We start from the raw sequence: 13,998 nt of genomic DNA on the forward strand, positions 1-13,998 counted from the left end.
ACACGTCTTAAACAATTTATATGCTTATTGAAATCCACTTCCCGATAAGCTTTTACAGCCTTCCAGTATGTCCATTTGTGCTTTTTTATACCAGCAGACCTTGATTTTAGATTTCTATACAAATGAACACCACAAAGTCCATGAAAAGCATCTGGAAACACCTTCTAACAGCGTTGTCAATTGAGTTTGCCCTATCGGATATGATTGTCAGATTGCTAATAGGACCTATGCAATCCCTAAGATGCCCCATAAACCATGTCCATGAATCAGAGGTTTCAGATTTGCCAACCCCGTAAGCTATTGGCAATATCCCATTGTTAGCATCCATGGCTACTGCTAATAAGTTTACTCCAAGGTATCGACCTTTCAAATGTGCTCCGTCAACTATAATAACTGGGCGCATGCAAGTAATAAACGAACGAATCTACAAAATAATATACACAAGAAATATAATCATTTAAATGTGAAATGCATGTAACTAACAAAAATGAGTCAACAAAATTATATTGATTTACTAACCGTAGCACCAATGGCGATAAACAGCAACTCAAAGCGTCCATCTCTATCTGTTTTGATATGAGTTACCGACCCAGGATTTTTCAGCTTTAAATTGTGACAATAAGCCGGCAGTTGGGCAAACGATGCTTCTGGCGACCCCCTCAACAATTCCAAGGCATAACATTTGGCTCTCCAAGCTTGAGAATATGATATACTAATCTTGAACCGAGCATTCATGTCAGTCATAATTTCATGTCCCCGATATACCCTGCCATTCAAAAACATTAACTCAGCCAGAAAACCACCCAACACCTTTTTGTTTGCCTGTCTATGGTGAGGAAAACTTGGGTTCTTGAACATGTATGTTTATCAATAAAAGTCCTAACTTGAAACATTTCGCAATCTTTTATTCTCTTTGCAATCATACGCCACGTACAGTTTTTGTCAATCATACACCTTGTTTCGAAACGATCTTTGCTTGATTTGTTAACTTTTAGTTGATAGCCATCTTCCACACATTTCGTATACAAGCTATCTTCAAGTCTTCCTTTGTATCAAAACAATCATCTTTCTTGATACGAATAACTTTTGTGTAACAATCAACTGCTTTCTTTACCAACTCTTCTTCCGGTATCTGAAGTAATTCTGGCATATTCCAGTTATACGCCCGTGGCATTTTCTTTTCTTCGGGGACTTTTTCTTCTTCTTTTTCTTCTTCAGGATTATATGAATTACAGAATGGATGTTCAACATGTTCATTCACAGTCGTAACTTCCTCCTCATTATCATCATCAATACATTCTTCGGCAACGGCTGTTTCATCATCAAAATTTGGGTATTGACCAATATCAAAATCATTACACGCAGGGTCTGTTTCTTCTTCTGAAACATCATCAAAATCCGTGTATTGACCAATATCAAAGTCCGATATTGACCAAGACCAAATTCGAATACTGACTAGTACTCACAATTTTTTCTGTTGGCTCATCATCGTCTAACTGGTCAATACGAAAACCGGAATTTGGTGCTGAAAGTTGATTGGGATTTGGATTAGAGAAAGGTTGTGGGTTTTGAGAAAAACTTAGTTGATTACTACCCGCTACTGACCCAACAATACTACTTCTAGGTTCAACAACATACAATGTAACATCATCTTGTGAAACACTAATGTAAGCAATGAATCGTTCAACATCTTCATTGTCGGTTAACAAATAAACTTTACCATTTCTCTGATAAGATAGCCTAAATCCACTTAGGGGCTCTAAATTCAATTTATTTGAAACACGTAGCATTAGAGTTTCATAAGTTAACTTTTGTAAAGACAATTTTAGTTGAAGATTCATGGGTAAAGGCATATATTGTAAAACACCATGAACATTATCCCATGACCCTCCAAAACACAAATCTATCCAAACATGATTACCATTAGATGATTTCATGGTTGTAAATTAATTTACTAAACAGACGAGCTGCGAAACTAAAACCTGTTGCCGGATTGGGAAGGATGTCGTTGGATATAGGAACGGATGTCGCCGGAGAGAGTGATAGATGGAGATGGAATGAGTTGCGATTTAGGGATTTAGTTTATGATTTCAGTGTTATATACCCAAAATTTCAGTGTTGTGATTTACAGATTCTCGTTGCGATTTACGGATTATCGTTGCGATTTACGGATTATCGTTGCGATTTACAGATTCTCGTTGCGATTTACGGATTATCGTTGCGATTTACGGATACGCGTTGCGATATACGGATACGCATTGCGATTTACCCATACGCGTTGCGATTTACGGATACACGTTGCGGTTTACGGATACGCGTTGCGATTTATGTGTTCGCGTTGCGATTTTCATATTCGCGTTGCGATTTTGGAAAATCGCAATGCGAATTTGTACTATCGCATTGCGATTTTCAAGAATCGCGTTGCGATTTTGGAAACTGATTTGCGATTCTGGGGATCGCGTTGCGATTTTTATTTCGCGTTGCGATTTTGTTGGTCATTTTGGCAAATCCAAAAAAAGTTGGTTAAAATCGTATATTATAACTTTTTTTTGGTCACTGAGGCGATTTTCTCTTATTTTAATCCTCGTTTCCAGTTGTATGGCCTAATAGACAGTGATGTTTCTGTTTATAATTGCATGTATGACATATGCTTCCTAGCTAATTTTGATGCTCTTCGAACTACCAAAATAAAACAAGAGACCTACACATTTTTAAAATTTGAGATTAAATATTAATGAAAATTTAAATAATATATCCCATATCAATACATCAACAGTGTACATTTCTTTCTTTATAGAGGACAAAGCTTCAGAATAAGAGAAGGACGTGAATGCTGAAAACCCCACATACGCTTAATATTACCGAGTAAGGGTGAATATATGGCCCCAACTGAGTCGAACCCTGAGTCCTTAGCTGCTCTGTACTTTAAGCATCCTTATGCAGTGACTCGAGTATTATTTGAATGCCATGCTGTGGCCGAAGGGTGAGAATAGTCATTGGTGAGTGGACGTAGGCAGGGGAAAGGGTAAATTTGTAGCATTGCAGAATCATGGATAGAGCAATCTTCGTTTCAGTGGTTGCAAAGGTCATACCGACACAAGATCGAGGCCCCAATCCAAACGGAAAAAATGCAGCCGCGTTGAATTTGGTAGCTCCGGAAATCCCTTCTGCGAATCTCTCTGGTTTAAAAAGATGAACATCGTCTCCCCACAAATGAGGGTCACGGTGAAGTGCCATATTTGGAACCAGAAGATCCACATTTGCAGGCAGGACTAGCTTTCCTAACTGAACTTCTCTTCCAACTTGTCTTACGATCGAAGTCAATGGACTGTACAGCCTTAGAGTTTCATTAATGATCATGGTCATCTGTTTGCAGGATAGAAATATGTGAGATTGTATAAAAAATTCTAATGTACTAAACACATGGTAGCATACCACCAGGGATTTACATGAGTGATGAATATCAACATCGAAATAGCTGAAGCAAAACAGTTTGCTTACTGTTTTGAGTTTTCCGATGCCTTCAGGATGTGGATTTTGGTTACCAAATATCTGAATCACCTCTCTTCTTGCTTTTTCTTGCCAATCTCCATGGATTGCTAAAACGAAGACTGTCCAGGATAGCAAGGAATTAACAGTTTCATGTCCTGCAAAGTAGAATGTTTTGCACTCACCTACCAAGTCTTCCAGTGAAAGCTTGTTTTTCTCGTCCGAATCATGGAAGGCTTTTAGAAGCAATCCCAGAAAATCATTGCCGAAGCTATCAGCTTCTCCATTCACAACTTCAACTTCTCTTTTCTTAACAATCTTCATAACACAATCTTGTATTTCTTTTGCAAGTTTTTCTGACTCTAACAAATCAGCAGATTTCCATAACTTGCTATACAAGTAAACCATGGTCAGCTATTCAGAAACTAGTTACTCAAGGCAAAACTCAAGGATTAATTAAGCTTGGAGGGAACATACTCGATGAAAGGAATTGTGGTATTGAAAAAATTTCGGCCCACAATTATAGTCAACTTGTTCAACAAGGCAAAAATCTTCTCCCCTTCCAAGTAACTGCTACCGAAAGCTGTTCTCGATATCACTTCGGAAGTCAACAATTTGAACTCTCGGAACACTTCGATCCCTTTGCCTTCTTGACCTTTCCATTTCTCAAGCATTGTTTCAACGCTAGCAATTACTGCCGGTGTCATGTTCTGCACAAACAATCCTCCAATAATCAAGAAACAAACAACACGAGGATCAGTCAAAAACATATTTGCAGGCTTTACCTTCAAGCTTTCCCCATGAAAAACGTAATTTGCCAGCTTCCTCTGCCTCGCCCATTTTTCACCATCAATTAAAGCAAGCCCGTTCCCCGCTAGCATGCGACTATAAATCGAAGGCTTCTTCTTTGGATAAGCATTTTCATTATTTTTCAGAACTTGTTTTACTAGTTCAGGTTCTGAAATCACAAGTTGAGCTCGAAATCCATTCCAATAAACATAATTCTTCCCTAATCACATAAAAAAACCAAAATGATCAATCTTTTCATAGAGCTAGAAGTTCGAAAAACGATATGCACCGAACTCACCATATCTGTTGATCCAAGTGTAAATATGTGGCTGCACTTTTGGAAATATTTCATCTGTCAAACCCAGAGTTTTTCTTGATGCTTCCTTTCTCATTTTGGCAACTTCTTTGTCATTTCCGTGGATGAATCTGTAAGGAGGTCCTTTGATTCCCTGTGAATTCAGTATGCGCTGTACACGCAGAGGTATCCACAAGTAATCATACAGGAACTTTATTATTGCTATGAGGACGAAAGAAGATGGGACAAGAATTACAAGCTCCATCAAGGCACTCAGTTATCTTCTGCAAACAATTGACTCACCATTGACTTTTGAGCTCTGCTTTTCGAGGAGTCAAATAATAGTTGATATCACTATAAGTTTTCTTTATCAATAATAATTATTATATGATCACAATAATACAAAGGGTAAAATATACAAATGCTACCCGACTATAGGGTGTTTCTTTGAGTCCCCCTACTATCAAAAATTACAAAATAGTCCCCCAATTGTAGGATGTTATTTTGTTGAGTCTTCCAACTATTAAAAGTTACACAATGGTCACCTGACTGTTCATTATGTTCCAAATTCGTTCTTTTCTATTAAAAAAGTGACGACAATCTGAGCTGGATGTTAATATGTTGTCTGAGCAGAGCCGTCTTGGATATTTTTGGGGCCCCGAGCGAAAACTAAAAAATATGTCTTTATAAAATGAAAGTATATTTCATTACTTTGAACAATTAATTTAATATTACATAAATAAATAATGGAAAATTGATTAAATTTTGTGAAAATATATTATTTTTATTATTTTATTAAGAAAACACCTTAAATATAAATAAAAGAGAATAAATATAAAAAAATTGAATGCATGCATGATACATAGCTCGATTTTGAATAATAAATAAATAAAAAGAATTTTATATTATTTTATTGTTAGATTGAGATTGAAGAAGACTAAATATTAAAGAATATTTGATAAATTGAAGAGTAAGATTTGAAAAAAGAGAAAAACATTATTAGATTTAATTCAAAATTAAATGAATAAATAAGAGAAACGGAAAAAGATGGTCATAAACTAAACATTTTATGAAATTATAAAAATTAGGGGCCTGAATTATAAATATAAAAAATGGTTAAATTTAATATAAAATTGAATGAATTAATAAAAGAAATGGAAAAAAGTGGATAAAAATAAAAAAATTATGAAATTATAAAAATTGAGGGCCCTAATTATAAATGGAAAAAATGGGAGGCCTAAAAAAATTGGGGGCCCTAAGTTGTTGCTCAAGTTGCTCCCCCTTAGGTACGGCCCTATGTTTGAGATATAATAAAATTTGATCATAGAATCTCAAACGGCTATCATATCTCAGACAATAAATTAACATACAATTCAGATTGTTGTTAATTTTTTTAACGAAAAAAGATGAGTTAGAACTTATAGAATAGTCGAGGGACTCAATAAAGTGGCATCTTATCGTCGGAAGACTATTTTGTAACTTTTAATAGTCGGAGGTTTAACAAAGTAGTATCTTATAATCAGGGGACCATTTATATACTTTACCCTAATATAAAACTACACATCCGCTTCGATGAGCATCGAAATAAGCCACGAAACATATGTCAGACATATTAGTTTAAGCCAAAAATGCATCAACTTCTATTACGTCGTACTACTACTAAGCATGATTAAAATAAGCATATAGTCATTGTTAAATAGTGTGGTCACCGTCGAAACACACTTCCATGCGTTTCTTGCTGTTTTTATATTCGATTTTAATCGACCCAGTGAACCAAATTTGACCTACAAATTTTCTTGGACCTCAACTAAATTTAGTTAATTAATTTAAATTTCTCTACATTATGTAATTTCTACTTTTCGTTTGGGAATTATTAGAATATAGGCTGTCACACCCCAATTTGGGACTAACTTTTATTTAATTTATGTTGTGAAATTGAGGAACGAATTTGTTCTTTTCAAAAAATTTCGGACCATTCTGAGAAGTTTGGTAAGTTGAGGGACTTCTTACAGGATTTTCTCATTTTCTTTGATTGTGTTATAAAAATGAAAGAAAAACTATATGATTGGCCATTTTCGCTTAAGTTTTGTAAACTTTTTTCTCATTAAACTAAAATACATAATATTTGGTCACTTACGCTTAATATTACCGAGTAAAGGGAATATATGGACAGACTGAGTTGAACACCGAGTCCTTAGCTGCTCTGTGCTTTAAGCATCCTTATGCAGTGACTCGAGTATTATTTGAATGCCATGCTGTGGCCGGAGGGTGAGAATAGTCATTGGTGAGTGGACATAGGCAGGGGAAAGGGTAAATGTGTAGCATTGCAGAATCATGGTGAGAGCAATCTTGGTTTCTGTGATTGCAAAGGTCATACCAACACAAGATCGAGGTCCCAATCCGAACGGGAAAAATGCAGCCGCATTGTATTTGGTAGCTCTGCCAATCCCTTCTGCGAATCTCTCCGGTTTAAAAAGATGGACGTCATCTCCCCACAAATGAGGGTCATGGTGAAGTGCCATATTTGGGACAAGAAGATCCATATTAGCAGGCAAGACGAGCTTTCCTAACTGAACTTCTCTTGCAACTTGTCTTACTAATAAAGTTGATGGACCATACAGTCTTAGAGTTTCATTAATGATCATGGTGATCTGTATACAGAACAGAAATATGTGAGATTGTATCAAAAAAATTGATGTACTAAACACATGGTAGTATACACCAGGGATATATAGATTGACAGACATAATGTAAACATTAGCGATGAATATCGAAATTGAAATGGTTGAATCTGCAAAATAGTGACCATAACATCTGTTGCGGTCGCTATTTAAATTCATATTGTTCAGTGATTTGAAATGGTTAAATAGTTTGCTTACTGTTTTGAGTTTTGCGATGCCTTCAGGATGTGGATTTTGGTTACCGAATATTTCTATCACCTCTCTTCTTGCTTTTTCCTGCCAATCTCCATGGATTGCTAAAAGGAAGACTGTCCATGCGAGCAAGGAATTAACAGTTTCTTGTCCTGTAAGGTAGAATGTTTTGCACTCATCTACCAAGTCCTCCAAGGAAAGCATGTTTTTGTTGTCCAACTCATGAGAGGCATTTACAAGTAATCCCAGAAAATCATTGCCGAAGCTATCAGCTTCTCCATTCACAACTTTGTCCTCTCTTTTCTTAACAAGCTTCACCACACAATCTTGTATTTCTTTTGCAAGTTTTTCTGACTCTAACAAATCAGCAGGTTTCCATAATTTGCTATAGAAGTAAACCAACGTCAGCTATATATACTAAAAAAATCCCATGGGAAATAACAGTATAAAATTATGCGTTCAGTAACTTTTTAATCAAGGCAAATCTCAAGGATTAATTAAGCTTGTAGGGAACATACTTGATGAAAGGAATTCTCGCATTGAAAGCATTTCGGACCAGAATTATTGACAACTTGTTCAAAATGGCAAAAATCTTCTCCCCTTCCGAGTAACTGCTCCCGAAAGCTGTTCTGGATATGACTTCTGAAGTCAATAATCTGAATTCTTGGAACACTTCGATCTCTTTACCTTCTTGACCTTTCCATTTTTTTAGCATTGTTTCAACGCTAGCAATTACTGCCGGTGTCATGTTCTGCCCAAAAAATCTTCCAATAAGTAAGCAACAAACAACATAAGGTTTTGTCAAATTGCACTCTCTGTTTAATTCTTCTACATTCTTATATTTTCAGGCTTTACCTTTAAGCTTTCGCCATGAAAAACGTTATTGGCCAGCTTCCGCTGCCTCACCCATTTCTCACCCTCAATTGAAACAAGCCCGTTTCCCACTAGCTTTCTATGATAAATTGTAGTCTTCCTCCGTGGATAAGCTTTTTCATTATTTTTCAAAATTTCTTTAACTAATTCAGGTTCTAAAATCACAAGTTGAGCTCGAGTGCCATTCCAATAAAGACAATTCTTCCCTAATCACATAAAAAAAAACAGAATGGTCAATCTTTTCGTAGAGCTACAAGTTAGAAAACAACATGCATCGATCTTACCGTATCTGTTGATCCAGGAGTAAATATGTGGCAGCACTTTGGGAAATATATCATGCGTCAAGCCCATTGGTTTGCTTAATTCTTCCTTTCTCATTTTGGTAACTTCTTCGCTGTTTCCATGGATGAATCTGTAAGGAGGTCCTTTGATTCCCTGTGAATTCAGCATGCGCTGTACACGGAGAGGCATCCACAAGTAATCATAAAGGAACCTTATTACTGCTATGAGCAAGAAAGAACAAGGCACAAGAATAACAAGCTCCATTATAGCAATCAGTTTTCTTCTGTTGGCAATGAATTCAGATGTTGCTTTAGTATTTGTATTGTGATTTCCTCAGCGACTAGGGGCCTCTAACAGTTGACTTCTGAATTATGATTTCCTTTATTTCCATTTTTGTAGTATTTGGAGCTATTTTGTATTTTTAAACTGGATGGCAATCTTAGCACAAATGCACAAGGATTCAATTAATACTTTGGGAATCAAAATTAGGGAGGAGGTATTTGTTATACGTTATCATAAACCAAGCCATCAATGTGGATCAAAATACTTTCGAAAATATTTCATCTGTCAAGCCCAGAGTTTTGCTTAATTTTTTCCTTTCTCATTTTGTTAGCTTCTTCGTTGTTTCCACCGACTTTTGACTTCTGGTTTTCAAGGATTTAATTAATAGTTTATATCACTATCGTGCTCTATAATGAAGTTTTCTTTGTCAATAATAATTATCATATTCAACTCTGATCTTATCCTTTTAACTATAATAAAAATAATAATGAACTACGCATCTGCTTCGATGAGCATCGAAATTAGCCATGAAGCATATGCCATGCATATTACTATAAGCCAAAAATACATATCGTCTATTACGCCTTACCTAACATTTCAAAAATACATATTATTATAAGACATGAAATCACTTACACACTCTGGCCAATCTGTTGCTCTTCGATTTTGCCGCCGGAAACGATGGCCGACACTGTTTCCGTGGCCGCCGACACGGAAGAGGCTTCGTCGGAATCTGAAAAAAATCCAGATCTAGATGAACAATGAAGAACATGGTCAGAGGATTTCGGGAGGCTTCTTTTCATTCAAAAACAATTTTTTTTTTTTGAAGAGGAAGTGAAATCTATTTCTCTTGTTTAGCTATTTAGTTTTTTTTTCTTTTTATTTAAAAAAATAATTATGTGACACTGGTCACTTAAAAGTTTTTTTTTAATGGTTAGCACCTAAAAGTGTAATTTAGAAAATATTAGACACTTTATTTTAATAAAAAATTATTTAGGCACTGAAAAAAATGATTGTTCCTTGTTCCCATATGTAATGGGGTAAGGGGAAGGTAAGATAGTAGATTGTTCCCAACATCAGGTTGCGAACAGCTTCCGTAGAAGACCTCCGAATTATGAAATACCCTACGTGAGACTCGATCCCACAACCTCAAAATTAAGAACCTTGTGCTCTACCAACTGAGCTGGATAGTCATCTCTATTTAGGCACTGAAATTAAATTTTATATAGTTTAGATACTTATTTTTATACTAAACTTTTAGATAGTTTTTTTAAGAATGCTACTGTTTTGACTTGTGATAAATGATTTTAGAAAAAGCCTTCGATTTTTGTTTAGAAATCTTGCGGGGAACGGGCTTGCTTCAATGGAGGGTGAAAATGGGTAAGGCAGAGGAAGCGGCAAATTACGTTTTTCATGGGGAATGCTTAAAGGTAAAGCCTGCAAATATATTTTCAACTGAACCTTGTATGTGTGATGAAGATTGCAAAGAAAAGAGAAGACAAAGTTGTGAATGGAGAAGATGATAGCTTCGGCAATGATTTTCTGGGATTGCTTGTAAATGCCTATCGTGATTCGAACGAGAGAATTCGAGTTTTATTGGAAGACTTAGTAGGTGAGTGCAAAGCAATCTACTTGGCTGGACAAGAAACTGTTAATTCCTTGCTCGCCTGGACAGTCTTCCTTTTAGCAGTCCATGGAGATTGGCTGGAAAAAGCAAGAAGAGAGGTGATCCGGATATTTGGTAACCAAAATCCACATCCTGAAGGCATCACAAAACCCGAAACAGTAAGCAAATTATTTTACCAATTTAAAATCAGTGTACAATTGAAGTTATTGGTGCAATCTCACATGTTTCTATTCTGCAAACAGATGACTATGATCATTAATGAAACTCTAAGACTGTATGGTCCATTGAGAAGTTCCAAGAGAAGTTCAGTTAGGAAAGGTAGTCTTACCTGCATATATATATCTTCTTCTTCCGAGTATAGCACTTCACCATGACCCTCATTTGTGGGGAGATGATGTTCATCCTTTTAAACCAGAGAGATTTGCAGAAGGGATTGCCAGAGCAAACAAACACAATGCAGCTGCATCTTTTTCCCTTCGGACTGGGGCCTCGATCTTGTGTCGGTATGACCTTCGCAACCACGGAAACGAAGATTGCTCTCTCCATGATTCTGAAATGCTACAAATTCACCCTTTCCCCTGCCAACCTCAACACGGAATTCAAATAATACTCGAGTCATTTCATAACGAAGCTTGAAGCGCAGAGCAGCTAAGGTCTCAGGGTTCAGCTCAGTCGGTTCATATATTCACCTTTACAAGATAATATTAAGCGTATGGAATTCAAATAAAACTTGAGTCACTTCTTTGTTGTTTCCATGGATGAATCTGTAAGGAGGTCCTTTGATTCCCTGTGAATTCACCATATGCTATACACGGAGTGGCATCCACAAGTATCATTTTTTTATCATTATTTTTGTTGCCAACACATGATATCTTCTACACAAGTACCGCATAAGTAGAAACAGCATGCATTTTCATTTGCATAAAGGGAGGCGTATATTGGAAATAAGGAATGGTTCCTAATGCTAAAATTGTTATGTGTGGTTTGTAATTTTGCAAGCCTACAAGTTTGAATGTCAACAAGTGTTGGTCAAAATAGGTAGCTATCAAAGTATTCAAGTTCAAATTTGGTACCACTAAATAATTTAAGTTTGAATTTGCTATCACAAGAATAAATTCAAGTTGACAAGTGGCTTTGATGGACACCAAGTATTTGCAAGTAGATTCAAGTTGACAAGTTGGCAAGTTAGCAAGTGGCCAACTTGTGTACACGGGAAAATTATCATTTGGTCCCTAAACTATTAGGTTATTTGTAGGTTGGTCCTTGAAGCTCAACTATAAACATGTCTAAGTACTTCCACTTGAATGTATCCCAAAAAACTTTATCTCTCATTTGTTTTCTTCATTCTCCTATTTTGTTATTTTCGAAATTCTAAGGAATTTTATATGTTGTAATATTTTGTCTATAGTGAAGTTATCATCTGTTGGTGGTGTCGAAGAGTAAGCGATATTTTCGTTGAACCTTGTAAATTTAGTGTGTTCTCTCCATTATTGTTCTTTATTGGGTTTTTCTATTTCGTTTCAATATTCAATAGTTTGACGGGTTTGTCCGTTGTGCAATTTTGGTAGTTTTGATCTTGACTTTTTAAATCAATTTTAAAACTACATTCGTGTGGAAAATAACCCGATTTTCCTAACAATTGGTATCAGACCTTCGGTTGATAATATCTTGGTGGTCTCATTGCTGAAAATATCATGTTTGTGGTGTTGAATATTGTCCGTTGGCATTGAAATGACCAAATACAGATCAGTTGAGACATTAAGTTCTTCATCCAGACTGATGAGGAGGGTGATGTTAAATACAAACTTCTTGGTGGAGTTGTTAGATGAATCCGATTATTTTGGCATGTGACAAGGCGAGGTGTTAAATGTTTTATTCCAACAAGGTCTAGATATCGCCATTGAAGAAGAAAATATCATGTTTGTGTTGTTGAATATTGTCTGTTGGCGTTGAAATGACCAAATACGGACAGTTGAGACATCAAGTTCTTCATCCAGACTGATGAGGAGGGTGATGACAAATGCAAACTTTTTGGTGGAGTTGTTAGATGAATCTGATCATTTTGGCATGTGGCAAGGCGAGGTGTTAGATGTTTTATTCCAACAAGGTCTAGACATCGCCATTGAAGAAGAAAAACTTGTAGATATGGAGGAGAAAGAAAAAGGAACAAGCAATCGTTTGACATACAACACGATTCGATCTTGTTTTTCCAGGGATAAGAAGTATGGCTACAAGAATGAGACTTCTGCAAGTAAGTTGTGGAAAGCATTGGAAAAAAAATTCCTAAAGAAAAGCTGATGTGATCCTGTCTAGCTTCAAATTTCTCCATGATTTGATCACACCATGGAGGTTATTCAAATCTGGTTCTAAGGGAGTTCTACCTTACTTTATCTTATATTTACTTATTTATGCACTATATATTATTATAAGCATACAATTTCATATTAGACTATGCTTGAATTATCATAACAAGTGCATTCATTCATTATGTCCTATGGTTTGCATCATTGATTGATATTCATGCATATAATCTATAGTTGTAATAATAAAATTCATTCATTATCGTATGATGCATGAGTTATTATTATAACCTATAGTTCACATCTTTATAATATGCACATTCTTATTACTTTATAATAATTCATATACTTAGCTTATATTATGCTTTCTTTTGTAGGTGCAAGTTCGGCCATATGATGGGAGCTGACTTAAAGCTAGCATTGGAGTCCAAGAGCTATGGAAACTTAACTAGGACAACTCCGGGACAGCTCAAGAACATTTTGGGACAAAGTTGCCAGCTGACCCCCGAGCTTATAGCTAACTTGAGCTGGACTTTTGAGCTAGCTAGAGACCTCATTTCAGCTGGAGAGTTGCACCGTCATCTTCACCACACAGAACACTTCAAATATGGTCTATGTCAATTTTTGTGGATTCATACCTTTTTGCGAATAGTTGTCATTCCAAAAGGTGCCTTTTCACAAGGAGCTGACCTATGACTCATCTTCATGTAATTCATCTATGGCCAGCTCATCTTCAGCTCAAACACTTGTAAAGTAGCTCAAATGATGAAAGGTTACCTTCCACATAATGTGACCTTTCATGACAAGTTGCTGCACATTGAAGGCCATGACACCTAGATGCATGTTGGAAGCCAAGTCATGCCTAGTTGCTGCCATATTCATTCCATGGACTTCAAGACACCATCCTATGGTTGTAACATCACCAAAGCCTTGCAAGAAGACCCATGTGCGTTCAAGTAGGCTGCCATGTGCATCATTCAAGCATGTGCACTCCATGTGACATCAAATTGGCGCCAAAACACCAAGGGATGCTTCCTATTCGGCCAAAGACTCTTTCCTCTTCATTTTGGCGCCCAAATAACTTCCAAATGCATTCAAATCAACCTTAGGGCCGAACCAACACATAACCATTCGGCCAAGAGCATGTATCTTCATTTAAATCATGTATTTTCATCAAAAATCATGTAT

At 36.3% G+C, this 13,998-nt stretch overlaps 2 protein-coding genes across 2 annotated transcripts; both read right to left on the minus strand.

The window, feature by feature from the left end:
- Positions 1-2,765: 2,765 nt before the first annotated feature.
- LOC120115088 (cytochrome P450 CYP749A22-like) lies at positions 2,766-4,911 on the minus strand. Its single transcript, XM_039135838.1, has 5 exons — positions 4,577-4,911; positions 4,275-4,498; positions 3,967-4,199; positions 3,502-3,880; positions 2,766-3,366 (listed from the first exon to the last, which is right to left on the minus strand). Exons 1-5 carry the CDS (start codon positions 4,836-4,838, stop codon positions 2,926-2,928), a joined length of 1,539 nt encoding a protein of 512 aa, XP_038991769.1. The 5' UTR covers positions 4,839-4,911; the 3' UTR covers positions 2,766-2,925.
- Positions 4,912-6,748: 1,837 nt separating this feature from the next.
- On the minus strand, positions 6,749-8,887 carry LOC120115089 (cytochrome P450 CYP749A22-like). Its single transcript, XM_039135839.1, has 5 exons — positions 8,604-8,887; positions 8,302-8,525; positions 7,965-8,197; positions 7,453-7,831; positions 6,749-7,224 (listed from the first exon to the last, which is right to left on the minus strand). Exons 1-5 carry the CDS (start codon positions 8,863-8,865, stop codon positions 6,784-6,786), a joined length of 1,539 nt encoding a protein of 512 aa, XP_038991770.1. The 5' UTR covers positions 8,866-8,887; the 3' UTR covers positions 6,749-6,783.
- Positions 8,888-13,998: the final 5,111 nt, after the last annotated feature.

Source organism: Hibiscus syriacus, unplaced genomic scaffold (assembly GCF_006381635.1).
Source record: "Hibiscus syriacus cultivar Baekdansim isolate YM2019G1 unplaced genomic scaffold, ASM638163v2 tig00110258_pilon, whole genome shotgun sequence".
NCBI lineage: Eukaryota > Viridiplantae > Streptophyta > Magnoliopsida > Malvales > Malvaceae > Hibiscus > Hibiscus syriacus.

Bases quoted from the DNA above. Each gene is read 5' to 3' on its own strand.
- LOC120115088 (XM_039135838.1), bottom strand. From the start codon at position 4,838: ATGGAGCTTGTAATTCTTGTCCCATCTTCTTTCGTCCTCATAGCAATA. The intron at 4,499-4,576 runs GTGAGTTCGGTG...TTATGTGATTAG, and splicing joins CACTTGGATCAACAGATATG to GGAAGAATTATGTTTATTGG. The intron at 4,200-4,274 runs GTAAAGCCTGCA...TTGTTTGTGCAG, and splicing joins TTCATGGGGAAAGCTTGAAG to AACATGACACCGGCAGTAAT.
- LOC120115089 (XM_039135839.1), bottom strand. From the start codon at position 8,865: ATGGAGCTTGTTATTCTTGTGCCTTGTTCTTTCTTGCTCATAGCAGTA. The intron at 8,526-8,603 runs GTAAGATCGATG...TTATGTGATTAG, and splicing joins CTCCTGGATCAACAGATACG to GGAAGAATTGTCTTTATTGG. The intron at 7,225-7,452 runs GTAAGCAAACTA...TTCTGTATACAG, and splicing joins GCATCGCAAAACTCAAAACA to ATCACCATGATCATTAATGA.